This window comes from Brienomyrus brachyistius, chromosome 18 (assembly GCF_023856365.1).
Source record: "Brienomyrus brachyistius isolate T26 chromosome 18, BBRACH_0.4, whole genome shotgun sequence".
Lineage (NCBI taxonomy): Eukaryota > Metazoa > Chordata > Actinopteri > Osteoglossiformes > Mormyridae > Brienomyrus > Brienomyrus brachyistius.
The window spans coordinates 7,545,982-7,573,684 of record NC_064550.1 but is presented as its reverse complement, the minus strand read 5'-3'; the positions used below and the strand labels follow the sequence as shown (position 1 = coordinate 7,573,684).

General features: G+C 43.0%; 2 protein-coding genes across 3 annotated transcripts in view; one reads left to right on the top strand and one right to left on the bottom strand.

The window, feature by feature from the left end:
* Window positions 1-1,580: 1,580 nt before the first annotated feature.
* On the top strand, window positions 1,581-17,394 carry rb1 (retinoblastoma 1). Its single transcript, XM_048984237.1, has 27 exons — window positions 1,581-2,182; window positions 3,095-3,215; window positions 3,764-3,864; window positions 4,184-4,318; window positions 6,170-6,205; window positions 6,912-6,979; window positions 7,997-8,107; window positions 8,307-8,449; window positions 8,835-8,912; window positions 9,093-9,202; window positions 9,347-9,424; window positions 9,768-9,855; window positions 10,181-10,297; window positions 10,738-10,794; window positions 11,006-11,037; window positions 11,487-11,563; window positions 12,427-12,656; window positions 13,104-13,219; window positions 13,492-13,622; window positions 14,046-14,191; window positions 14,331-14,435; window positions 14,727-14,840; window positions 15,676-15,821; window positions 16,044-16,074; window positions 16,155-16,297; window positions 16,421-16,467; window positions 16,554-17,394. The coding sequence occupies exons 1-27, from the start codon at window positions 2,070-2,072 to the stop codon at window positions 16,625-16,627; spliced, it is 2,748 nt and encodes a 915-aa protein (XP_048840194.1). The 5' UTR covers window positions 1,581-2,069; the 3' UTR covers window positions 16,628-17,394.
* Window positions 17,395-18,993: 1,599 nt separating this feature from the next.
* Window positions 18,994-27,703, bottom strand: part of LOC125712880 (fibronectin type-III domain-containing protein 3A-like) — a 32,936-nt gene continuing 24,226 nt past the window's right edge. For both annotated transcript variants that reach the window (XM_048983427.1, XM_048983426.1), the window contains exons 16-26: window positions 27,441-27,509; window positions 26,373-26,491; window positions 25,971-26,076; window positions 25,310-25,485; window positions 24,917-25,030; window positions 24,475-24,624; window positions 23,079-23,416; window positions 22,624-22,833; window positions 22,169-22,335; window positions 21,764-21,888; window positions 18,994-20,800 (exon numbers count right to left, since the gene is read on the bottom strand). In XM_048983427.1, coding sequence (XP_048839384.1) covers window positions 20,480-20,800; window positions 21,764-21,888; window positions 22,169-22,335; window positions 22,624-22,833; window positions 23,079-23,416; window positions 24,475-24,624; window positions 24,917-25,030; window positions 25,310-25,485; window positions 25,971-26,076; window positions 26,373-26,491; window positions 27,441-27,509 — 1,895 coding nt within the window. In that variant the 3' untranslated portion in view covers window positions 18,994-20,479. The remainder of the gene's footprint in view (window positions 20,801-21,763; window positions 21,889-22,168; window positions 22,336-22,623; window positions 22,834-23,078; window positions 23,417-24,474; window positions 24,625-24,916; window positions 25,031-25,309; window positions 25,486-25,970; window positions 26,077-26,372; window positions 26,492-27,440; window positions 27,510-27,703) is intronic.

Here is a 27,703-nt window from a genome sequence, read left to right as displayed (position 1 = left end):
ACCATTCCACAGTTGAGGAGCTCTCTAGGAGAGAAAGCTCTGCAGCCTGCCGTAGCTCTTTCTACTCTGGCTGCTAATAGATATCCAGCTTTGAGATCGAAGCAGGTAAGGAGGGCTGTAAGAGACCAGTAGATCTCCAAGATATTCTGGTGCAAGGCCATCTAGTACTTCATAATTAAATAGCAGTATTTTGTAATCAATCCGAGATTTATCTGGAAGTTAGTTTCTGTAGAAAGGATAACAGTTGATAAACAACAACTTTCTGTAGGATCTTTGAAATGACATGAAGATTTGAGATATGTCTATCACTTCTTAAATCATTGGTTTAAAGAAGGTTACAAAAAGAAGGTTGAAAGGTTTTAGGACATATCCAAGAACATAGACAAGTTTAACAGGGTACAGCTAATCAGATGTGCAATCACTGGTTTGCCAAGATTAGTAGATTTGCGGAAGGAAGTGAAGTTAAAAAATTCTGACTGTTTTACAGGAAAGATTCAAAGGTGTCATTATCACTATGTAGCTGTAGATGCTTTGTCTAATCTTATTTTGCCATTAAAAAAAATGTGATAAAGTCATCATTTGAGTGATGTCTTTTTTGTACTTCTCCTGACTGTATTACATTTTTGAATTTTATATATATATATATATATATATATATATATATATATATATCTGTGTGAGTGTGTGTGTGTGTGAAATAAGTTTCTCTCTCTCACCCACACACACACACACACACACACACACACACACACACACACACACACACACACACACATATATAAATACTTCAAATACTCGCGTTATTAGAACAACAGTTATTGGAATCACAGTATTTCCGGCTTCTACTTTCCTCAATAAAAGTCTCAGTGTTACACTGTACTATACCTATAACCAGGGATTGACATCACTGGTACGCAAGTACGCATTCACCTTTAAAAGCGATACGTGCGGCAATCGATTAATGTAGCAACGTGAATGCGTACGTCATGTGCATTTGCGCCGATATTACAAGGAATCATCGTGCATTTCAACCTCGACCCATTAATCGATTGTCGCACGTATCGCTTTTAAAGGTGAATGCGTACTTGCGTACCAGTTATGTCAATCCCTGGTTATAACATACTGTACATTCGTTATGTTGTATACTCAGTTTAGTATGGGACCCATGTTCTAAATATTTATGGTATTAAGCCATGAATGAAATTTAAGATACACTACTGGCAAAACACTCAAAACTTTTTAACAGGCAGAGTACCGTCTCTGAAACGGTCGATAGGTCATGGGATTATCTAAGGGGGGTGAACATGTTTGTAATGTATTTTAAGGATAATGACGATCGTATTAGAACTAGGTTATTTCCATTTTAAAAGTAACCATATTTGAGGCTTGAAGTTTTCTTTTATCTCCTAAGCATCGTAAAAAAACGAAACGAAAAAAGACACCCAAGAGCATAATGTGAAGTTTCGTTCAGGTGAACAATTTAAAGTTTGCCGAAGTAAAGACAGGTTAGTCAAGAGAAAATAAACTCCTGTAGAAAATTACTTGCAGCAAGTGAATTTCCATTAACCACATTTCTTCAGCTACATTTTCCCGTCCTCCTAATACGCCAGATTGAGTGCGGTTCACTAGAATCACAAATTATCTGTTAGCTATCCTGAAGAAAACTGATGTAACGGTATTTCAATAACACGCTCCTGTGTCGCTGTTTTTTGTACCATTTTGGACTGGAAATTTCCCCGCCCAGACAGACTGCAACCCAAACCGGCCAAACTCTCCACAGCCCAGTCCAGCAGTGAGTAACGCGGCGTATCGCATGCCGGAAGTGATGTTTACCTGGCGGATGTTTCGTATACAGTAGTTTCCCGCGGTTTGGAAGAATCAGCGAATCAATTGCTACTAGCAAAGAAATCACCAAACTAGCAGAGACCGACAGTCAGGTGATGGGTCTTGGGCCAAATAGGGATTTAAAACAATAATAACGACAAGATCCGCTGCTTTACATGAATTCAGAACAGTGACGTTTAATTGTTTACATACCGGGTAGAGAAATATTTAGTGCCAAACTCGATATGCCTCCTAAAAAACGTTGCAATGGCATCCAGCTTAATAAGGAAATAAAGCAAACCAACAACAGAAGGGTGTCTCCAGTCAAGCAGGAGAATCTGGAGTTCAACGAAGATAGGTAAGTCACGTTTAAGTATCTGTTTGTTTGTAATTTAAAGCAAACGGATAACTTTATTAGCAAGAAATGTTGGCAGTTGAGGAACTAATTCAGAATTAGTGTCGAGTCCATGTACGAGAGAAGGTCTGTTAAAATAAAACAAGCGTTTAGGTCGTTGTTTTGCGATCTAGGTTTCTGTCTTGTCCGACGCGACGTTATATTGACATTCTTTAAACCAGCTAAGAGATGTGTTAAGCTGTAGTAAAAATGGCGAGTTGCTTATTGACCGCTTGATGTATAAATAGGGAAATACTGTCTGTGCTCTTTATTTTGGAGCATACATTACCCACTAGCTGCGTGAGTGCCAGTTAGCAGTTTGTTCTAGTTCGCTTCCGCCTTAAATATCTCGGCGACGTTAACGGTCTGCAGTTGCTGCCATAATTCTAAGATAGTATGTTGTAGTAATTCTTTTAAATGTGTCGTATTTGTGTCAGGTTTCTAATAAGAGACGTACCAGAACTCACAAAGAAATAAACTGCATTTTCTGTATACTTTTACCAATCCATGGCTGACGTACCATGTTGAGGAGTTTAAAGTTTGTCGCACATGAACCTTTTAAGTAGGACAATTGTACAGTTGTTGCTTACAAGGGGGTTATCACCTCGTCACGGTCAGCTTTTAACAGCATCGTAAAATCCGCTAGTTTTCAAGTGGATCTGTTGGTTTCTCTTTAAGAGTTAGGGGTTAAGGTTGCGAGGTTAGGTCTGGGCCTCATTGTTTGTAATCTTGTATTTACCAGTTTGGCTAGAATCGTTCTAGCCAGCATCAGACTAATGCCACTTCTTGGTCACAGTGACATTCCCGCCCTGTATCCAGTGACACCGGCAGAGAAACACTGATTTTAATTGTTCTCACCTATTCATTCTGTTGCAGACACAAAAACAAGGATGCGGAGTTTGTAACTCTGTGCAAGAAACTGAAGGTGACCGATTCTGTTTGTGATCATGCCTGGTCAGTATGGGAGATGATGCTGGGATCGATGGATAGCGTGCAGGTCAGTTGTTCTACGATAACTTTGTAGGGATTGCAGGTTCATTTGCTGTTTAAGATTCAAGAGCCTGTATTTCGCACACACACACAGCTTTATAAGTACAATGTAGGGAAACGTACCCTGATTCTGTCTTGAGACTGCAGTAAAGTTTAGCAAATGGAGTTGTTATAGATGCATACCTAACATAAACTCTGTTGAACCTCTGCTCAGTTCTGCAATGCCTAAACCAGGGGTAGGGAACCTGATCCATGGAGAGCCGGTGCGGGTTTTTGGGATGGCCTTTCAATCAGCCAATAACAGTGGATTCCAAGGACTGGAGTTGAGAATCGCTGCTTTATTATTGGTTGACTGAGAGGTCATCCCAAAAACCCACACCGGCTCTCCATGGATTAGGTTCCCTACCCCTGGCCTAAACTAACAATAGACTATTATATTTTGTATAGTCTTTACTAGTCATCTGTATTGGAAGGGAATGAGTTAATGTAAATGTTGGATGTAAAGACCTGAACGATTGGTTTATTGGTGTTTGGGATGCTTATGAATTGACGTAGGAGACCAAGCAGTATTGGGCAGCATGTCTGTTTATTGCTGCCACGGATTTGGGGATGCAGACCTTCACCATCACGGATGTCCTAAAGGCTGCTGATCTCAGGTAAGTCATGCTCAGAAAAGGCTCTGGTTTGTATTTGAAAAAATCTTCCAGGGGGTGTGTGACTCTGTGCCAGTTTAGCCCATCAAGCCAAGTCCCTAACCCTGTTTGCTCCTTTCTGTCAATTCGAACCCACTTTGGATAAAAGCGTGAAAATAAATGTCAGTATATGAAATGTTTCATTCGTAATCATTAGATAATGGAACAATAGACGGGCAACCTTATTTATATGCATGTAAGGAACGGCATATTTGCTTGGTCAGTTTAGCTTATTTCATTCACATATAGGTTGGTGAGTATGTTTTGTTCCTTTTCTTTCCAGGCAGAAGCAGTTGTTTGACCTGTTAAAGCTAATGGATGTGAACATGGACACCATCAGCACCAAAGTGAATACAGCCATGAATAGATTGGAGAAGAAATATGATGTGCTACAGGCACTCTTCCAGAGGTTTGAGAAGTAAGAGTGGTGCTGAATACTCTCAGCCATGGGCTTTTTTTTCTGTGTCTGAACTTAGCCTTAGTGCTTGAGAGTGTCATAGAAAAATAATAGGCAAGCCAGGTTTAAGTTCTTTGCTTCTGTGTTCTTGGCCAGACGTGCATGAATCTTTCTGGCAACCAAGCTGAAAGCACGTTCAGGTGCCAGTCCTGTGTTTCTTTCGTTTGCTACCTTGCTCATATTCTTTTTTCCTTGCTTGGTTGTTTTCTCATCAGGAAGGTCTAGCTTTGCTTTCCATATCCCAGTGGCAATATTAGTGCCTCTCTTACTTTTTGATTGATTCTGGATCCATCTGATTAGAGCATAAGAGACTTCAGGGATGCGTAAAATCGAATCCAGAGACTTTTTAGTTTTTTTTTTAAATCAAAGGCTAGTCTTAATCATCTTGGATAGTTTTAACCGTTTGTAATATTATTTAGTTCTTTATGAAGTTTTAACCTTTTGGATAATTCAGTGTGTTTTAATGTCCTTATCCTCTCGCCATGAATGTAGCCCTAGTTGCTAGTGTGGTATTAAAAGTCGGCATAATGTAACAAACGTCAAGTTTCCAGTAACACTACTTACAAGTGTGTGTTTTGTCTCGAGACCTAACCAACTGCTTAGTATCTGGGCTATAGATTCTTTGACAAAGATGCATACATAGGTGATGCATATCTAGGCTTCTAGCCAGAGCCTCCTACAGCCGTTTTATATCTCGTAAGGAGTCTCCTCTCTGTCCTTCCTAGGTTTATCCTGTGCTCATTAAAACACAGCGCTAGCTTTGCTGAAGCCCACACAGATTTAACCAAGTACAGATGCTGCTCCCTTTGAACCCATTCCTCATTTTCCAGGATTTTGCACCCTCTTCTTCTAGTTTCCCAAGATTCCTCCACTGATCACAGGATGAGCCTGCTGCCCCCATTCCTTATTCCACCAAACATATAATGATATTTTTGTAGCAAAAGCATTGATAAACATTTGTAGAGCAGGCGCTGGTTACATTAGGCTACTTCAAGCAGATACAATTTATCCTTCCACAAGGCCTTAAACATTTTACTTGTGGTATTTCCGTAGATACTTTTAATCCAGCTCAAATGGGTTAGCTTTAAAAGCTAATGCATGCTGCTTTTTGTTTGTACAGCCTTCTCAGGATGCTAGTGATTATGGAGTATGGTATGGTAGAATGTCTAATTTTTCTGATTCATCTGGCTCATTCACCAGGGAAGAACACATCTTTTGAGGAGCACAGTTAATTTAAATTATGTTAATCTCAATGTTTATATGTTTCTGCTTTGAGATTTTCAGTCAAAGCAAACCTGGAAGTCAAACTAGGGATGTTTTGTATAAATTCATATTAGATGGTAAATCGGTCATGTTTGCTAAATGCTTCTAATAGATGCCCATGTATTTGAAATATTCTGGTCCAACACATATTTGTTGTTTTTGGAATACTAAGCATCTTGCATGTTGATGGATTTCTTTTTGTACAGATCAGATACGTTTTGTTTTGTCCCTGGAATCTTACATTTTTTCCCTGTTTTCCCCTCTGCCCTAAGCACCACTGGTCGGTTTAGGGGTTGAGTCACCTTGGGGTTTAACGAGAGTTAGGAGCACTTCCTAGTTTAGGAGGGGTGTCTTCTGGTATTTCTGAACGAGGTGCCAGCAGGTGACACTTCGATCCACGGGAGAAGGTGAAACGGCTGCTTGCAAAGTGCTTCTGATGTCGATAAGATGCAGGATGTGTGAAATCTCCTTCCTGCAATAAACCTGCCAGACGCAGAACTGTAGCCACTGGGTCTTAATATATATTTATTTTTCCTTTTATCCTTTTAGGACGTGTGGTAAGATCTTCATGGACAACATCTCTAAGTAAGTCCAAAAGGGAAAGATGAAAACTGTAGAAGTTATTGTGACGAGTGCTATTGCATCAAGCAAACGGCAGCAGTAATTCTAACACTGATTGAGTGTTCTGTATGTTTGTTAAATTTTAGCTGTTAGTCTTTATTGTGTGTCTTTTGAGTCACGCAAATTCAACATTACTGGTGATTTTCTTTATAGTAAATATGTATGATTATGGGATGGCATGGTGGTGCAGTGGTTTGCACTGTTGCCTCATACCTCTGGGACCAGGGTTCCATGTGTGTGGAGTTTGCAAATTTTCCCCATGTCGTGGGGGTTCCTCCGGGTTCTCTGGTGTCCTCCCACAGTCCAAAACATGCTGAGGCTAATTGGAGTTACCAAATTGCCCATAGGTAAGTGTGTGTTTCTGAGTCTGTGAGTGTGCCCTGTAATGGGTCAGCGCCCCGTCTTGGGTTGTTCCCTGCCTTGCACCGGTAGCCTCTGAGATCTGGACCCCCTGTGACAAGCGGTTTTGGAAAATAGATGGATATATGATTATTAACAAGCTGCCCCGTGAATTTGGCCGAATGATCAGTTCACATGGAACTTGTAGTTAAAGCTTAGATTGAGTTGCATTACCCTAGAGTTCCAAGTTGCACTGTATCCTAGAATAAGATTTTGCTTTTTCCGCTGCTTATTCATGGTAGCTAATGAATTGGTTTTTGTCTTTCTCCAGGGGAAAGGATGGAATCGAAATCAAGGAGATTGTGCGGAGCTGCTGGGTGCTGTTTCTGCTGGCCGTAGGTGAGTCGGTGGTATATCGGCAAGGGCCACTTCTGCGTTAATTGTTACTATAAATGTAGGTTTTGAATGAAGTGCTCCCACTGTTACACTGGAGTGAAAAGTCACTGTGAGTTGCTTTCCGCTCCATGGATCACTTGTAGCATCCTCCATTGACCAGATGTGTCTGTCCAGATTCAGTGCTGTGGGGGGGAGCCACACTCGTTTGCTTTGTTCAATAACTGCAGGAACTAAAGCAGTGCTTTGAACTTCATGTGGATCGGCTGTATGGCAAAGAAACCCGAACACTCATTTCTAATTACACTTCCATAAAAACCTAAACTAAAAAGTTGATTATCAGTTGGGAGGGGTATTTGCTTGCAAAAGCAAGATGGAACCCAGTTTTTATACTACTTAATCAATCCCGGTTACCCATAAAGTTAATACAAAAGTCATTATAATAAAATCTCTGCTCCATATGAACCGAATGCAGTGTTTTATACATTGAGATTAAGAAATTAATTGAAAGTCAAGGAAACCCATTCAAACTGATTTATTAGAAACTTCTCAAACTGATGTTACACACTTCAAGACACGTGTGTACTTTAAGTCCATGTTTCTCAGCCTGGTCCTCGTGGATTCCTACACAGTTCAGGCTTTATTGTGGACTGGGCTGGAGCAAAAATGTGGACCATCTTGGGGTCTCCGCGAACCAGGCTGAGACACATGGACTTAAAGCACCTCAGATGTACAAAGCATTGGGTGCTTTTGGAAGCATAGTGTACAGCCTGATCATTGTAGCACAATCTATTCCCTTCATTCCCCCCCCCCATCTAAATTTTGCCATGATAATACCATTTATCATTTGCAGAATGTTTACACTCTGCTCTTCATCTTTGGCGGATGGCCTCTCAATCAGCCAATAACAGTGGATTTCCCCAGCACACCAGCCACACCTGCCAGCCTGTCCCACCCTCTTCACACACATTTCTCGGCTCAGCTTCCGCAGGCTCTTATCTGTGGCTCTCTTTGGATGTATAGGATCAGTGCTGCAGATGGAGGATGACCTGGTGATCTCCTTCCAGCTGCTTCTCTGTGTGCTGGCCTTCTACATTAAACGCTGTCCTGCGGCAATCCTTCAGCAACCCTACAGTACGACATCCAGCCGTCTGCTTATTTATACCGTTTGTTTCAGTCCCAATTATATATTTTAATGACACCCAAAAACTCATCGGAAATAAACAGTTTTATTGGGTATCGGCAGTTTTTTTTAGGCATCCGTCCAGTTTTAATTGTGGCCGATTAACGTTTAAGATTCAGTCCTTGAATATGTTTGACCTCTTTTGCACAGAGACTGCCAGTGGTGGGGCCGGCCAGAGCCCCGCAACTCGAACGTCACGACGTAATCAGGGTAGAGCCAAGCCCCGACCTCCAGATGTCGATAACATCCTGATTGAGGTCCTTTGTAAAGAGAACGCCTGCAGCGGCGATGAGGTCAGGAAGATGCATATCTGCTGTCTTATTCGCATGAATGTCTGTGTTAACCCGGGCGGTTCAGGACCCTCTCTGTGTTTCTGAACAAGTTAACAGAAACCTGACAATGAGACCCGTTCTGTTTGCAGCTTTTTTTAAAAAAAGGTTTTGCCATTAAAGGTCAGTAAATCACAAAAATTCCTAAACCAACACATCAAAAGCTGCAAACTCTGAAGATAATCAGTCAGTTTTAAAAACTGTTTCAGTGTTTAACTAATGCAAATATATTCATACAAATTCATTTGAAAAGGCCCTTTACCCCCCATTTCCTTAGCTGTGTATTTTGATTAATACCAGGGACGTCAGCTTGTCGATTATGAATGAGCTTTCTGTTGTACTTCTGTAGGTGAAGGATGTCTATCTGAACAGCTTCACTGCCTTTCTTGATTCTATGGGGCTCTCTGCTTCCAAAGATCTTCCAAAGGTGGGGAAATTTGTAGGCTGAATCGCTCCCTTAATGCAATGCTCGGTAACAGTGGGGGTTTCTTTCTGGAAGCCTCCAGGATGGAGTATCGTAACCCACGAGCATGTAGCCTCACGCAAAGTGCTAATGATGTATTTTCTGCCTTGAAACAAGTCCTTCAATTACCTGTTGTTATTTTAGGAGCATGAGCTTACCAAACAGTATGAAGAACTCTACCTCAAAAATAAGGACTTTGACGCCCGTCTCTTTTTGGACAATGATGAAACGCTTCAGATGGTTAAGACAGAAGTGTAAGCGTGCCGTTCAGCGAGGGTTGTCTGCTAATACTTGACAGTTCTTGAAACTTGAAGTCATGGTGTTCTGTGTTTTATAATTAATATCAAGAAGGAAGTCATAGTCTGCAGGTCAGCGGTCTGTCCCTGCTTTTCTTTCAGAGCCCAATCGGAAAAAACACCCATGAAGAGCTCACAGGGGGAGCAGCCTGCTCTTATTCCACCTCAGACCCCTGTCCGGTGGGTATTTCAGCATAACTTCATTGTCCGCTTCTGCTTGAATTGTTTTTTTTGTATTAAACTCTTATTTTAGAGCAGTGTTTCTCAAGCTGATTCGCAGGGACCGACAGACAGTCCAAGTTTTTGCTCCCTGTCAGACTGTCCGGGAGCTGGGAGGGAGCAAAAATGTGGATTGTCTCGGGGTCCCCAAAGATCAGATTGGGGAAAACCCCGTTTTAAAGGGTCACTAATTTTAAAACCCTGGAAAGCTGTTCTCATGCTGAGAGTGGTGTGGCTACCTGCAGTCATGTTTAGTCACCATGGCTACGGAGGGGAAAGTGAGCTGGAATGTGTGTCTCCACAGAGCTGCCATGACCTCCATCCAGCAGCTGAAGGTCATTCTCTCCTCTGCCAGCAGCCAGCCCTCGGACGTATTGGAATTGTTTTTCAAAGTAGGTCTCTCTCTCTTTCCTCTCTCTCTCTCGATTTCATCCTTTCCTGTTTGTTCACCTAAAAATCCATATTTATTTTTTCCAGCTGCCGTGTATGTCATTCTCAGTGAATGTTCAGCTGTCCATAAAATCCTTTTCTCTCTCAATATTATATATATCTAAGTTCCTTGTCTTTCCCATTCCTGTGTCATTGATCTGTATACTTACACCAGAATTATACCAGGCAATTTCCTTTCGGTTATGTGCCAATTTTCTTGTTTTGTGGTTCAGTTCATTTGCCCCCCTGTAACCATTGTGGTTGATTTTTGCGTGTCTGGTTATTCAGAACTGCACAGTGAACCCATCGGAGGAGATCACCAATCGAGTGAAGCATCTTGGCCAGCTCTTCAGCCAGAAGTTTGCTCAGACCATGGGTCAGCCGTGCGTGGAGATCGGATCACAGGTACTGAAGCATGGAAACCAGGCCGGCGTCTGGCAGATCTTCACATGACCCATTCCTAAAGATTGCTTTTCCACATGCACTTAATCTCAAGTATATGGTTTGTTTGTTTTTTGTATAAATGAACCTCGGTAACACTTCACATTTACTGCACCTTCGTAATGCATTCATAGAACATTCATAAGCGGCATGTAACTACCTTAATCTAGGATACTTTAATGAAACGTGTGATTACATAGTTATGTTTATTAACATATATGATTACACAATTGTAATGTTTATCATATAATGTTTACTATAAATGTATGTTAGGATGTTAAGGTATACTTGTCGCGTATGATTGTTCTATGAATACGTTATGAAGGTGCAATAATGTTTTATGAATGCATTACAAAGGTGCAGTTAATGTAATGCTTTACCTAGATGTCTGTCTCATTCCACAGAGATTTACCCTTGGTGTCCGGCTGTATTACAGAGTGATGGAATCAATGTTGAAGTCGGTGAGGCAGAACTTCCCACTTGGAATCAATAGTTTGTCTCTCTGTCTTTGTGTCATGTTTTATGTCTTTAAGGACTGTTTTAGGATTTCTTTGTAAAATCCCTTACTAAGAGCTTATGGGGAAATAAATCAGTCTACAGGAAAAAAGAAAAAGAAAATCTTTTGGTCAGTTTTCATGCTGCTGCTGGTCTGTGTTTCCTCTCTTCTGGTAGGAGGAAAAAAGGTTGTCTGTGCAGAATTTCAGGTGAGAACTGCAATTCCCGCTTAGCAGATCTGTGTTTTTCTGACCGTTAGTGAGACATGTTGATCCATAGCGCTGGGTGTTTGCACAGATACCCCGATTTTGATTAGATTCAGATTCGCAAGCTGACAGTTCGATTCAGATTAGATTCTATGTCAGTCTGATAGGAATGAGAGAAAACGCTGTATAGTAACTTCTCATATTTTGAGTCGCAAGAGCCCGATTTATATTCCATTTAGACTCTTCGGTCTGCACTTAAGACGCGTTCAGAGAAGTGCGATAGAACCAGATCTGTCATAAAAACAATGTGTAGAGCAACGTTGTTGTTTACCATTACACAATGAGAATAGGATATGGAAAAACAATATATAGTAAGCATAAAATGTATTATCATACCACAATATGAATATTTTCCCCCGCCCCCACTGATCCCATTATTTGTCTTTTTGCAGTATCCTTCTGAACAACTCCGCCTTTCACATTTCACTCCTTGCTTGTGCCCTGGAGGTTGTCATGGCAACATATGGTGGTGAGTAGTCTTTCACTTTTGGTTCATTCTTTTAGCATTTAGGATTTTTTTTTGGCCTAACGTTATACAGCCCCCTTCCCCCCCCCCCCCCCCAAAAAAAAAAAAAAAGCAAAATGAAATTCTGTTCATATATACATGCAGATGCAAGCTGATCCTTCAGCTTGTCAGAAGTCAATACATTGATGATGGATTTGAAATGCTATGCAGTTGTAGGGATTCTTGGTTTTAGAGAGAGAGGGAAACTCTCAGATTTGTCAGCACTCAGTTCAGATGGCAAATGTTGTGTCTCACTTGAAATACTAGCATTAGATCTTAAAACAGCCGGTGGTCATTATTTAGTAATTAAACCTCCACCTATCCTATCCCTATTATGTAGGTTTTCTTATTGTCACAGACTGATGTTTTGGCTAGGATACGTCTCACAGCCGTTAGCAGTATGGAGGAATCATCAGTACTTGGAGAAAGGAAGTGTCCAGTTTGACCCTGTGCTTCGGATGATTAATGGGGTTTTTATTCACATAAATGGGAAAGATTGTGGCCATATGTTCTGGTTTTAGTGAAACAGAAGAAGTTTTGTTGTGGCAGCTATAGGTAAACTGCTCTGGTCTGTTATTTCTATGCCTGCCGCCTGCCATTTAATGAAGTACTCTTCATGCGTATTATGAGTGCTGCGTATTAATCTGTAAAGAAAAATAATGCAGTTCTGGAAGTACACCTTGTACCCCTTCATATCATGCACCCTATTTTTTTAAATATGGAGTTTGAGTCATTTTGTGCCTGCTGTAATCTCTGAATAACTGTCAAAGGACCTAAAGCTGCTAATGCGTCTTGCCGTGTGATATTTCGTGACGTTCTGCTTGCAGGCAATACCTTTAAGAACGGATCTGCATGCAGCGACGGGGACGCTGGTGGCGGCATCTCAGAGAGCGACCTCTCCTTCCCCTGGATTCTGGATGTTTTCCAGCTGTCTGCTTTTGATTTCTACAAGGTGATAGAAAGTTTTATCAAGGCAGAGCCCAGTCTGAGCAGAGACATGATCAAGCACCTGGAGCGATGTGAGCATTTGGTGATGGAGAGGATTGCATGGAGATCGGTGAGTGAATGAGGCCTCTTGCATCTAATGGCTTCGTGGCTTGGGACAGGCATGCAGTCAGGGCCAGTGGTCCGGATGCAGAGTGAATACGTCGACTATTGGCTGTTACTGTTTTTTTTCACTGAGAGTATCTCCTGCTCAAACTCAAAGTTGATCCTATAATTATATTTTAAAAAGCAAGTTATGGCAGTAATTGATTCTTTTCCACCGTCTTCTGTTACGTTCCATCTATGTCATAATGCAGTTTTGATTTTTACCATCATCGTTATTTTATATACCATTTCTGTAATTGTGCTAAGTACACCGAATGTACCATGAAAGGTGGTTGCACGCAATGCGCGTGGTGTAGTGTGGAATGGTGGCACGTGGAAGCGAAGCTGACACGGTCACTGCGGATTTGTGCGTCTCGTCTTGTTTCCTTAACGTTGGCGCTCCATCGCTCTGTAGGACTCTACTCTGTTTGAACTCCTCCGTCGATCACAAGAGGAGTGTTTGGTCGAGCAGGCCGAGCCATCAGCCACGCTCAACCAGCCCCTACAGCACAACCACACGGCCGCAGATCTGTAAGCACTAGCCAGTCGGCATTACCCTGTGAAGTATTTACCATTGGCGTGTCGTGTGTGGTGTTCCATGTATGGACAAGTGGCTGAGTTTTCAGTGGGTAATTTCAGTTTGTATGTGCAGGTTTCATTGGGGTCCATACAGTTTCCTTAGCTTGTTTGTGCCATTGCAGGCAGTTCTGAAAGTACAAAGTGACCGTAGTAGTTTTGTTACGCGGAGTCGAATGTAAACCTTTGGTGCTGAACAGTAGGTTTCACTTCGGCCAAACCCACAGGTACTTGTCCCCAGTGAGGCCCAGCAGCCGCACTACCCCGCCGGATTTCCACACCAGTCCGCCTCTGCCAGCATCCTGTCCATCCGCCAGCCAGTCCAAGTCCATCTCTCTCTCGCTCTTCTACAGAAAAGGTTTCGTCCTTCATTTTAACTTTTCTCACCGTGAGATTTTTACAAGGTTTTCAGTCTCTTATTCAGTTCCCCAGCTGTTGGTGTGCAGTATGGATGGATCAGATATTGCAGGACTTTCCCTCCTCATTCTCAAAGGGTTGTTATGGGGAATAGCGTACCACAATCACCTTGGGCTGGGTGATATGGCCTAGAAATATCATCACGATATTTCTGCCAGTAGTTGTGGAACATTTGACAGGTATAATGGTAAATTACACATACAGGTTCATGCCTTGATGGAATTTGTTTATAAACAGTGCATTATAACCATTAATTATGCAAGAGAACAATTCCCTTTGCTGTGCCTCCATATGATATTGGTAACGATGGTGATATGGATGTTCACAATCATGATGATATTTTACCTCTTCGATTCCCATGCAGTTTACCGCTTGGCGTACTTGAGACTGAACACGCTCTGCTCACGCTTGCTGAAGGACCAGGCTGACCTGGAGCCCGTCATGTGGACACTGTTGCAGCATACTCTTCAGTACGAGTATGAGCTGATGAAAGACAGACATCTAGACCAGGTGCTGCATACATACACACACACACACCCTTTCATGGTATATAAAATTGCAGTTTTGAAGCTACGCACGCAAACTGTGGGCACTTAAATCGACGTCTGCCTAGACGTAACCCCCGTGACGGTCCGTTCTTCTTTTGCAGTTGATGATGTCAGCTATGTACGCCATCTGCAAGGTCAAAAACATTGATTTGCGATTCAAGACTATTGTCACTGCGTACAAGAGCTTACCCAACACTAACCAGGAGGTAAGAATGTGGAATACCTGTTTCAATCATTACGTGGAATGTTCAGCAAAGTAAGTAAAAAGTCCTGCATGTTTGTGCTAAACTGACAAGGTGTTACCTCTGACCCATCTTGTGGAATTTTCCCTTGTGCCGTGTACTTTTTAAATTTGTCTGGGCTACGTTTATTTGCCATCTTTGGGCCTTGCCTGTTTTACATTATGAGCATATTTGTCTGTCCACTGTCGTCTTGTTGCTATCTGCACCAGAATTTCCCTCCTGTGATCAATAAAATTAATCTTAATTTCTGCACAGACGTTCAAACGAGTATTGATTCGGGAAGGACAATATGACTCTATAATCGTATTCTACAACTTGGTGTTCATGCAGAAGCTGAAGACTAACATTTTGCAGTATGCTTCTCCACGGGTAAGATCTCCGCATGGTATGGTGTGCATTTCTTAACTTTTTATTGTAATTTTCGGAAGAAGTGCGTGTGTGTTTTGTACACGTGTGTATCCTAAAAATGAGATTCTGTGGATAAGTCTTTGAGTTATGAAGATGAAGAGAGCAGTAATACTAGGAGGTGCATCTGTAAGAGATTTTAAAAGGGCAGTACTGTCCAGTACTGACAAAAGATCCACCTTTTTAGAGGAGCTTTAGTGCTGTCTATCCATCTAGGGTCTTCTGCTGGGAGTTTCCCAGTTTTGGAGGTATTGGCTGCGGAAATTTCAGGCTTCTCTCGAATATAATGGGAGTGAATGGCATCTTTCTGTGGTGATTTAAAATGCCAGGAAAATACATTTGAAAAATTCGACAGCAATCTGTCTTACCGGAAATCATGACCCGGTCATGGAAGATAATCCACAAACTTTGCAGTGAGCAGTCTAATGTAGGAACTATTTTCTTCTACCGCACTTCACACCCCAATCGTATCACTGTGCAGAAGATACGAGCGCGACTACCCCAGCAATGTCTTCTGTGTAGTGATACAATTACAAAGTCTGTGGATTATCTTCAATTATCGGGTCATCTCATGAAAATGCTTGTCTGTCCTCCCAGAATACCCCCCCCCCCAGCCTTTTTACCAGCCTGTGACACTTGTATGTCATTAACCTGTCTGGTGAGGTTGGGAACCCCTCCGACATATTTGATGGTTTGGCTTGGTAGCCTGGTAATTCATGTGTGAATTTTAATACTGTGCATTTGATACTTTTCTCTCGTTTTCGTGTAAAACATCTTTGTTTTCGCATCCCTCTCCCAGCCGCCCACCTTGTCTCCAATCCCCCAAATCCCCTGTAGCCCGTATAAGTACCCGAACTCGCCACTGCGGGTCCCTGGCAGCAACAACGTCTACATCTCTCCTTTGAAGAATAGGATGTCTCCAAGTGTCATGACCCCACGCAGCAAGTAAGTCGGATACGTTCTTGCATCCTCAGGGCCTCCCGTGTCTGTCGCAGAATGAGGGTTGATATAAAGATATTAATGGAAACATGATAGCTAATACCTTGTGTACTGACTACTGCCGTAGCATTTTAAATTGTTTTTTTTTTTTAAAGCCGTTCATAAGATGGAAAATCAAAAGGCCATCTTGTGAGATTAAGTGCAGTTTTTCTCCCTTATGTCCCATAGAATCTTGGTATCTATTGGGGAATCGTTTGGGGTGAGTACCAACAAGTATTTATTGTTTACCTTATTAGACCTTGGATAAGTTGCGGATGATTAACGTTTTTGCTTCATCAGACCTCAGATAAGTTCCAGAAGATTAACCAAATGGTCAGCAGTACTGACTGGTCTTTGAAGAGGAGTTTCGAGGATGGTTCTGCGCCCAAACATCTCAAGAGGCTAAAATTCGACACCGATGGCCTGGATGAGGCGGACGGGAGGTGGGTTGTCGGGCAAAATAGTAACGCACACAAGATACAAAGATGTCATTTCGGCTTGGGTATTCTCTAATGCAGTTCCTTGCGGGATTATTCAGGTTCCTCATTACCGCTTTATTTTAACAGCAAATCTAGTGGAGAGTCCAAGCTGATACAGAAGCTGGCAGAAATGAGTAAGTTCCCGAATTCTGGGGCCTATAGAATCCACGGCTGAAAAGGTGCCTTTTTGTTGATATTGAAGTTTTGAGTTTCTATTCAGATTCCACCCGAACGCGGATGCAGGAGCAGAAGCTGCGAGAGAGTGCACAGTCAGTCAAGAAAGAGGAAGCGTGAACGCCGATTGGGAACCACGCTGTTTGTCTTTTTACAATTTGTAAGGTTGTTTTTTTTTTATTTGTTTGCCTTTTACAAATAGAATACCCTTTATAAGAGAGGTGACTCTTGTTCCTCTTTCTGAATTCTGAGAAATTTGGTTTACTTTGTTTTTTCACACTTACTAGCATCAAACTACAATACAAAGCTTTAAAGAAAAAAAAAAACAGGAACCCTTTGCAATGTATCAAGCAATAAAATGCATCATAGCCAAGTAAAAATGTTTAAAGGCCATTACCCAAATTTTCACAGAAAATTCTGTGAATTACGTTTGTAATTTTTAGTGCATTTTAAAAAACTTTCAGGCCCGTGTGAAGGTGGGGGGGTCCCAGTGCCCCTCTAGCACATTTTATTGTTGATTCTTTGATTTTAAAACGAGGCACTTTATACAGCAGTGCTAGAGATCCGAATGCAGCCTCAGGCCCATGACAGGCCCCCCTCCACCATGCATTCAATCATTCATTCAGTCTTTACTTTGTTTGTGATTGTGTGCCCCCCCCCCACCCCCATGTTAATAATTAGTAAGCTTCCACAAAGGACACGGAATGCTTATTATTAAAACCTTAGATGTTTATGTAAAGAAAAGTGGTCTTTTTCTTCTCGTTTTTGTGCGTAATGACCACTCTGGGAAGTAAAATTAAAGCAAAAAAATCTTTCTGGATTAATAAATACTTTTGGATATATGTTGAATGCAAATATTTCCGCTGTGTATAAAGGTCATGCCCGATTTGCTTTTGTAAAAGGTGTTTCTTGTATTCAGGAAACTCGGGAGGCATAGGGAAGCTTTAATTTTGATGTAAATGGCCAGGTGATTACTTAAGAAAAACTTAAATCTCACCCCCTCATATACCTAATCATTTAACAGTTTTGAAAAAACTATAATGATTATGCAAAATGGCATTGGAAATTGTTTTGTTTTACAATATTGCAGTTCCCTTCACCGCCACTTATTTTGAGGCTTGATCATCCGTCTCCCCACTTCCTGTAACCACTTATCTCACTTAGGCTCTGGATCCCATGTGACCCTGTGTGCACAAGGCAAGGAATAACCCAGGGCACACTCACAATTTGGTAAAGCCGCATGTTTTTGGACTCTGTGAGGAGAGGCGACCGAGAACTGAGACTTGGAAGGTCATGCAGACGCAGCGGACTCGAACCCTAGACTGTGGGCTGTGATCCTGTCACTGCACTAATCCTTGGCCATCCATCCATCCATCCATCCATCCATCCTATTCAGGGCATATGGGCACAAGTCAAGGAACAATCCTAGATGGTAGGGGACCCTCGGGACCCAACCATTCACCCACACATGCACACCTATGGCTAATTCAGTAACACCAGTTAGCCTCAGTTGTTCTTGGGTACGTATATACATGCATATACAACCCTGGCAGAGTATAGTGCTGACCACTATACTGCCTTGCCACCCCTGCGAAATTCAATTTGAAGCTCACATTACATACTTTGATAGATTTTCAGCATTTATTCTGTCTATATGCATATGGATGAATAAATAAACTGTCCGGCCAACTGTTTCAGTTTATTTTAATATTGAGCTGGACGTGCATCAGCCATAAGGTGAGCACAGCCTGATGTGCTACTGCTTTGTGTTCTTCATTTAAGCCACTGAATTGCTAAAACCTTCTTCAAAAAAGCTTCGTGTAGCAGAGGAAGTTGCATTGCTAGGCAAGTTTGCCATCACAACTATTTATGAAGGCACCAGTTTCCAACAGGCCATGTGCGAAACGTCCGCTAGACGCAAAATCCGGGCTGTACGTGGACAGCCCTGGTGACAAAATGTGCATTGCTGGGCGATCTGGCCCAACCTAGTCAAGCACCGGCCCCTTAGTGTGCATGGCCCGCTACATGTGGACCGTAATGCAGAAAAGTGCCGCATGAATTATACAGTTCTTCCTATTACTGTTAGTCCTACTTTAGTGCAATTTTGCAGAAGCAAAGCAGTTAGCGGTACGCCGTCCTGGAAATGTCTTGCTAGTGAAGTATATTGAGAATGACACTGAAATGAATTGGTAGATTGAGTCAGCTGACATTTGTTAATTTCTAAGAAAGTAACCATCACATGATAAAATGCTCAAATTCTCTGCAGGTTTTCTAATTTCACGGTCAACTAAAGAAGTCGCAACCTTTTTAAATGCAGCTGATTGGATATGGAGTAGAGGGCACTTGCGTCAGGTCCATGTCCTCAGGTGCATCGCACACCAAACAAAATCTATCGCTTTTGTTCAAGACTGGAAAAGCCGGTATTTCAGTTCATAAACTTATGAAAGAAAAATTAGGGTTGCTCAAACAGACAAAAAGTGACCCAATAAGAATATCATCTTTTATTATTCATGGTTCTATATGTAGATATGATAGCTATTGAGTTACACTTTTAATATATACAATATTTGAGATTATACATTATGGTGTACAGTTTCAAGTTTTGGTTATATACCAGAATTTGATTTCATTTGGAATGTAGTGTGTGAGGTAAATGCAAACATCAAAATTACTTTTTTGTTGAATTTAATTTTACTCCCCAATACACAGCATTGAAGACAGCCATAAAAGCAGATGTAAAATGGCACAAGTTGCAATTACATTTCATTACTATCAAAAATAGGAATTTGAGATTTACTATGACAAAGAAGAGTCAACTACAAGGTGTCTAACAGATAAACATTATTTGTCGCAAGACGTCCGAGTGCCTGCGACAGTAAGATGCATATCCAAATACACTTACTATGAGTATGACCGGTCAACTGATTCGTTCCATTTTAAGTGAGTCTGAAAAAGCAAAAGCAAACTCCTTGTAAAAAGAAACATTTTCATGAAAGAACATACACGATTGAAAAAAAGTAAAGTGCTAATTATTATTTTTTTTAAAAAAAGGAAAAATTACCATTCTAAAGACAGAATCTACTAGTGTTAAAATAAAATCTGAGTGTCCATTTAATTGGACTAAAAAAAAATAAGGATTACATCCGACGGTTTCAGGATTTCGCATTTTTCCTACGTTATAAAATTCACAAGTAGGGCTTCGGTTGTAACGCATCACGGGAAGAGCATGCATTCACCCTCATTTCATAAAGATGCAAATCGAGTAAGAGATCTCCGCAAGAAATAACCTCTTTGCCAAGCTGAAACATATGGGTACAGTTAAAATAAGCACGCTTCCCCCCAAACACCTGTTTATCCTTTTAGCACAAATTTACAGGCCCACATACTGATCATCATCCCACCCCTAAGCAATTTTCCACCCTCTCATATGCAAATATGGGAAAGTACTTAGAATATCAGCAGTATAATAACACAAGTTCTCGTTAACACTAGTTACCACTCGATCTGTAGTACTACGCTACCTTCATCATACTGGAGGACATGCCCTTACACACACAAGCACACACACACCCTTCACCTTGTCTGTCGATGTATGTGCTTAATTATCACCAGAATAAAACTCTGCTACACTAAAAAGTAAATGGTAATAACTGAAGAAACAGGAGCATAACAGATCAAACACATAAAAAACGCAGAGATGTGGTCCAGAGACCTAATTTGCTGAAAATGAAAATGCTCCGATCTTTCCGAAAAAACAACCCGTAGTGCAATCCGTTAAACCAGTTTAGCAGACGGTACAGGACAGTATAAAAATATAATGCTCTCGTTCCCACTGTGACTCCCCAGGCTTGATCTCCGCTGCTAATATTTGCAGGTTTGTTAACCATCTCAGCTTCCAAAGTCTTATGTGCAGATAAGACCACCAAAAAACTAGAATGACAACTTAAAAAAATAATTTATTCTGACTGTGAATTATTTGATGACGAAGTACTGGATGACAAAGGCAATAAGGATAGAGATGACAGCAAAAAGCACGAGTATGAGGGCGGCACACTGCTCGTCGGTAAGGCTGGCCCTCGGCCGCTCTGCGTCGGGTCCACGGGGCCCCGCCCCGCTGGCGATGCTGCCTGCCGCGGTCTCACTGCGCTGCAGGGACAGTACGGCGGCGGAGCTGTAGGGGCCGCTCAGCTCGGACGGCGCTTGACACTGCCGGATGGCACAGACGCGGAAACGGTACTCGGTGTTCTGCTGCAGGCCCGAGAGCCGAAACGATGCGGCCGAACCCTTATATACCTGAGAGAAGGAGACAAGTACAGCACGAGTCAGTACAGCAACGTAGAGGGGGGTAAGACGAAGACCCTGTACTTCCCGGGGTGATGGAATTTAATTTTAACCAGAACAACACATTTTCATTAAGCATATTGTGCACCAGACCAGTGTCTTGATTAGATGAGGAGAGGGAGTAAAATATTTAACTAGATTTAGTTGCTGTTGTTGGTATTGCGGCTCACTGTATTTATAGCATTGAAATAAGGCAGCGTTAAAGATATCAGGTTCTGCCATGCATGCTTAGCACATGGAGAGATGGTCTGTGCCTTTTGGTTTCACCTCGAAGTGGCAGAGCATCACACTAATGAGGTATGCAATCATAATCAGAACTATTTCTACTATGACATCTGATCTGCTGCAGTTAATTTTTCCCCTAAAGATAAATTTTACACGGCGGTGTTTGACTCTGTAGGTTCAAATGCTGGGCTTGTGACTGGAAGGTTGCCAGTTCAAATCCCAGTGTCAGAGGAATTTCCTGCTGGGACACAGAGCATGGATCTCAATCCCCAATGGCACCAGGGACCGGCTGATTCTGCTCGCTCACAAAAATATGTGTCCATTTGGACAGAAGAGTCTATATTTTATTAAAAATCTGAAAATGGACTTTTGCTAATTGAGTGAATGTAATAAAATTTCAACTTCATTGCACTAGTTTTCCTGGTATATATTCATCTGTTAGAGATTTTGTTCATCTCAGCCTGTGGAGCTGAATGGGTTAACAGTGGATTACACATCTCTAACATACATAGTGGAGTTTCCGAAATGCAGAAGTGCTTGTAACCAAAACCAAGATTTTCAGGACAGGGTGGAAAATCTGACCTTCGGGATATTATTCTGCTCAAAAATGGAATCTTTACTTGGAAAAACTAAATTCTGGAAGGATTTGTTTTGTTACTTGCCGACACAGAACATTGTGCGGTGCCATACCTGTTTGAACGCCATGTTTCCCATCATGCACTGCAGCGTATAAATTATAGAGTCTCCTTTCATGGGCGGCACAGGGTCCCAGCTCACGTCGCAAGAATGGTCATCCAGGCAGTCTATTCGAGGAGCTGCGTGGGCAAGAAAAGGGGATTATTATTAGGGGAATATAACACACTGAAGAAAATACTCTACAGTATAACTGCAAGCAGCTATAAAGGCTTAGTTATATCTATGAATATACTGCAGGACTCTGGTTAGAACTGAAATCGTACTTTTAAAATTCTAATGACCCTTCACCAAAAGCGTGCAGTTTCCTGGACATTACTGGTGGGGAAACTGTTTTATAATAACTGCAATAAAAAGCCAGTCTATTTTGGACAAAGAGACTGGCTGAGAGAGAGGCCTTACCTTTCAGAGGCCCGGGAGGGGAAAGCGGGGTGGTGAATGTGTAAACATCTGAGAAGGGCCCTTCTCCAGCCTCGTTTAAGGCGCGGATGCGGAGTGCGTAAGAGGTAGACTCGTTCAGCCTCTGCACCTTGTGTGTGTGGCAAGGCCCTTTATACAAAGACATGAATCTTCCCAGCATATGGAAGGGAGAGAAAGTCAATTACAACCAGCCAGTTTCATCCATCAGGTTTCCCAGACATGATTCTCGTATGTTCTCGTATTATTCTGTATTGACGGTATTGTAATGTATCACAACACGCCCATGTAAAGTGCCCTGGGGTGACATTTTTGTGAAACGCGCTATATAAACATGACTCGAGTTTAAAAACTGCCAGTCAGTACAGACATGAGAACATATGATATTTCATGTCATATTTCATTCACACAACAGCCAAATCCTTCATTTCCTCAGCTACCTTCCATTCTTGTCTTCCATCTGAAGCTCGTACTGTACGGCGTCCGAGCTGCCTTTGGCCGAACCATCTCCCCAGCGCAGCTTCAGGGTCTGGTGGCTGATGGCAGCGCACTCCAGTCGCGGGGGCAGTGGGGGCAACGCCTTGGTTTTCAGCCGGACTATGTGGCTAAAGGGTCCAGAGCCTAAACTGTTCAGGGCCTGAATTCGTATCCTGGGGCGAGGAAAAAAGGACTGCAGTTATAGGCTGTAAGTTACGGTAAAGCTCGTAGTCAACAGGCTGGAAAATGATGCAGATCGACGAACATCAACGATCAAGTGGTGTTTGTAGAAATGAGAACTTGTGCAGACTCTATTGTGTCAGCTTCTAAAAGCCAGTAGCTATTGTGTAATGATCTAGCAGCAAGTGTTACTGCTCTAGTGATGTTCTGGCAGCAGGTTGCAGCTCCTGTGCCTCACCTGTAGCTGGTCTCAGGCTGCAAATTCTGTATGATGTAGCGTGTGACTGGCCCCACAACGATGGGTTGGCGGTCTCCCAAGTCAATGCAATAGGAGGTGATCTCTGCTCCATGGTCACATGGGGTATCCCAGCGCAGACCAAGACAGGAGGAAGGGCAGAAGGAGGAGGACGTGTCCCGCCCGGCGCCATCCTCGGCACCGTCACCCGCCACTTCCATCTCCTCTTTCAGCTCGGAGTCCTCCAGAGCGTGAATGTTGCTCACGGCTGCCGGCACGGAGCAAGGTGTCTGGCAGGTCGCCGCCTCGCAGAAAGGCCCCGCCCCCGCCGCGTTCACTGCCTGCATGAGACCGCGACACAGCACAGTTCGCCGTCAGCACGACTCTCAGCGGACGCTGTCCCGCCGCGTTTCAGAGCGACCTTTTGGTAACGCGCGTGGTGCACAAGAGGAGGCGCAAGTGTGGGGGGCTCGCAATTAAAAATAAAAAGTACAAAAACCAACACAAATCACAGAGCAGTTGACAAAAGCAGATGCCACAGCGCCAGTGTTAATGATTTTGGAATGTGAAAATACAGAAATCCAGAGAGATCTAGAAAATACACAGAATTACAGTTAAGAAAAAATAAACTAAAATGGCTGCTCTTTATCACTAAGCCATTGGACTTGAGAAAAATAAGCACTGTGACTGGAGGAAGAACAATAACGGTTAATGTAGAATGATGAAAACAGATGAACATTACACATCCCTGAGCTGAATGATGAAAACAGATGAACGTTGCACATCCCTGAGCTGAATGATGAAAACAGATGAACGTTACACATCCCTGAGCTGAAAGTAAAATTACGAGAAACACCTGAACATAGCTTACAGTGACATATGCGTACAAAAAGTCTTAGGCAAAGAAAACGTTTAAAGCGACTTATCTTGGTAGAAACTATTTGCTCAAAAAAAAACAATTTAGCATTAGAACAGGCAAATGAAAAGCAACAACAAAAACTAACAAGGATTTCTCCCCTTTCCTAACAAGCCACTGATGTCCTGCAGGATGGTTCCACGAACACCGCTTTGGTTCCCAAACCTCAGGGGCACCCCAACCGCTCCATGCACTCCTTAAATTTCACAATTTAACTCATTAAGACTGGCTAACCAATACTTCATTATTCCAAAGGTTTGCTAGTGGGTCCAAGTCAAGAACTACATGGACGTATTGGACGGTTGCCCCAAATATTGGGGTGACTTTAGCAGAGGTTACGTAATGGACAAGCTAACACATAATTGCACGCCAGCATGAAGATCATCTAAAAGGTCGCCTCTGTGCCTAAGAGCATGACCTTTCACACAGTGCTGCCCAGGAGCTGCACTACACCAGCAGATGGGATAGAAAGAAGCCACTCACCAGTACTCTGCAGAAGTAGTAGGTGGCTGGCTGGAGCCCCCTGACCTCGTGGCTCAGCGCGGGCCCCGAGTAGCAGGTCTGCATGCTGCCCTCAGCTGCTCCCCACTCCAGTCGGTACTCTGCCACTGGGGCGCCATTACACTGGGGCGTCTGCGGACGGGAGAGAGCGCCGGCTGAAAATGCTAAATGTGCCGCTGGAGATTCCGGGCCCCATGACAGCAGATCATACAGGGCCCCCAATCCAGAGAAGTCCAATCATGTTCTGAATTTTTTAGGGAACAGGGATCATCCTACCCCCGCCCCCCTTTACTGAAAGCAGGACCCAACTTAGTAACGACCAGAAGACACGACTCACCCCCACTCAGATTAAACGCTAAATTCTCACCATCACCTTTATTTTACGCGCTTCTGAGACATAAGTGCATTCCGGCAGGGGCCTCACCTCCCACCTGATCACGGCACACGTGGGCGACTTGCAGGCCACCTGAAGCACCTTACACTGTTCAGGGGCCCCGGGGCAGGTCGTCACTTCACATTGTTCAGACAAGGGCCCGTACTGATCAATCAAAGAAAACAAAAAAACAAAGCAAGTCAATAACCGGCAGCTGATGTCCGTCACTGCATTTGTGGGCTTACACGACAAAATAATCAATCAATGAACTAATAATTTATTGATGATGTCCACGTTTTTTGTCGTCTCCCAGCTCCCAGAATACCGGCACCAGGTGCTTGACTGGTACACGATGCTGGGAGAGAGCAAAAACGTGGACTGTCGGGGGGGTCCCCTTTTAAACGCTACTTTAAAAGGAATTTTGTTTGCAGTTGTGCGCCTCACCCCGGCCTTGTTGCCAGCTCGCACTTTGAAGCTGTAGGCAGTGCCAGGCAGCAAGCCGCTCACGGTATAGTCCGGGTCGCAACCCTGGTACACTTCCCTGTACTCCTCCGTCTGCACGCATGCCATCTGAAGGCTGTAGCACGACACTGCACTGCCCCCGTCAACCTGGGGGGGTCCTGCAAAACCGTGAGGACAGGCTGATCATGACTAGCTGATTCTCTGCCTCATCACCCCCACACAAACCAGTTTATAGGCCACACACAAAGACTTATCCATCCATCCATCCATCATCCATCCATCCATCCATCCGATTTTATTCCAGGAACCACACTGTCCAGCTGTGGACTACTTAGGCCACACACAAACTTTTCCATCCATCCATCCATCCATCCATCCGATTCTATTCCAGGAACCACACTGTCCAGCTGTGGACTACTTGGAGACGCCACATCACCTAGCCACATATTTTTTGACTACAGGAAGAAACGGAAGCTGAAGGAAATCTGTGCAAAAAATGAGAGAAGAAGCACATGACACGTGCACCCCCGCCGCGGGGGACTGAGGACAAAGCCCCGCCCACTGAGCTGCCCCCTTTCATACACATACGAGCTGCTGAATCATGTTCGAATCCAGATAGCATGTCCCTGTGTGGGAGGCTCACCCCAGCGTAACTGCAGCTCCCGGGCTTTCGGCTTCCCAGCCACCCTGGGAGGAAGGCAAGGTCCGGGAGCTACAGGCAGGGTCTCTACCCGCAGAGACTCGGATACCTGTGCCAGGAAAAACAAGAATAATAATCTCAGGACTTCAGTGTTGAAACACACTGAAACAGGAAAGACAGGTACTATCAATCTAGCTCCATGACTGTAAGAAGGACGTCTACAAAGAAATTTATGGCCGATATATATATAAAAACAAACAACCACTGTTAACCCATTCAGCTCCAACAATTTCCAGTGACCCCTATCTGAAGGAAGTCAGAAGCTCACACATGAATGACGACTCATACATAAAATATGAGCTCATGCCGCAGGAATGCTGCGTGTGGTGCATGCAAACGACTCACGGGGCTCTGGCCTCCACTGCTGATGCAGGACACCCTGACCTGGTAGGTGCACCCAGGTTTCAGACCCTCACACATGTGCTCCAGGGCTGATCCACTGTACACTGTCTTCCAAGACGCTTCTGAAGCGCAAATCAGCCAAACAGAGAATTAAAAGCAGAGTCGTCTACAGCAGTGCTTCTCAACCCGTTCCTTCAGGATCCCCAGCCGGTCCATGTTTTTGCACTCTCCCAGCTCCTTAGCAGTAATATGGACCGTCTGGCAGGGAGCTGGGATGGTGCAAAAACATGGACCGGCTGGGGGCCCCCCGAGGATTGGGCTGGGACACAGTAATATACTGTGCATCAGTCACAGCCCAGCTCTCCTGCTCTTTCTTCCACCCTCAGTTCCTCTTTTTTACCCTGTATTCAAGCAAACACATGACACTCCCCTGCACTGGCTATTAAAGGCTTTTGATATATTCTTCAAAGATTTCAGAGGCTTATATTATGGCTACAAATCATTGCAGGACGTTTATACAAGTAGTGCAGAATGGTGACCGAGTTATAGTCAATAACTAGGACACTGTCAGAACACCAAGAAGAATGTTTCCGTGGAGGGTGCAATGAAAATTTTAATTAGGCCGCAGCTGAAGAATTGCATAGCGAGCACGCGTGCAATACATGTTACTCAGTAACTTTTTTAAAGTTATTAAAGGCACAAATAGCACCAGGTGGGAAAATCAGGGACAGTCCCTGAGCACGGTTATTCATTTATATTGTATCAAATTCTTTTCAATAACCATTTGTAGGTAAAAACATATTCCCATAGCATTTTGAAATGTAGCAGAATTACCATTAAGCGTACCTTCTTATAACAGACAGCTGGCGAAAATGATATTAAAAACAGGCCAACTAAGTTTCCAAAATTAAATTAAGATCTACTTTTATACAGTTTTTTTTTTATTTATCAAAGCTAGTACTCAGCTATCGTGCATTGTGGTTGCATCGTTATGCATACTGCTGTCATACTTGAATTCATTACATCACTTCGAACAGAAAATAAACAGAAGATATTTAAATAAGAACGTACCGCTTGTGTCTTCTGAAATCTCCACGCTGTATTTTGTAATCTCTGAACCGCCATCATCTTTTGGGGCCTCTGGAACGAGATCATGTTTGATGTTGCAGGAGCAGGACAAACAAAGCTAATTATGAATTTTACATGGCTGGGGAATTTTTACGGTGGCAAACTGTACTTAGGAAATTAAATCCCCCAATTCCGTTCAATACATAGTTCAGCATCAATCATTTTACCAAAATTATACTACAATTGTTTTGCTTTTTCCAGATATT

Coding starts and splice junctions, on each gene's coding strand:
- rb1 (XM_048984237.1), top strand. CDS start 2,070: ATGCCTCCTAAAAAACGTTGCAATGGCATCCAGCTTAATAAGGAAATA. Junction 9,425..9,767: donor CCACCTCAGACCCCTGTCCG/GTGGGTATTTCA, acceptor GTGTCTCCACAG/AGCTGCCATGACCTCCATCC. Junction 14,841..15,675: donor TGCAGTATGCTTCTCCACGG/GTAAGATCTCCG, acceptor TCCCTCTCCCAG/CCGCCCACCTTGTCTCCAAT.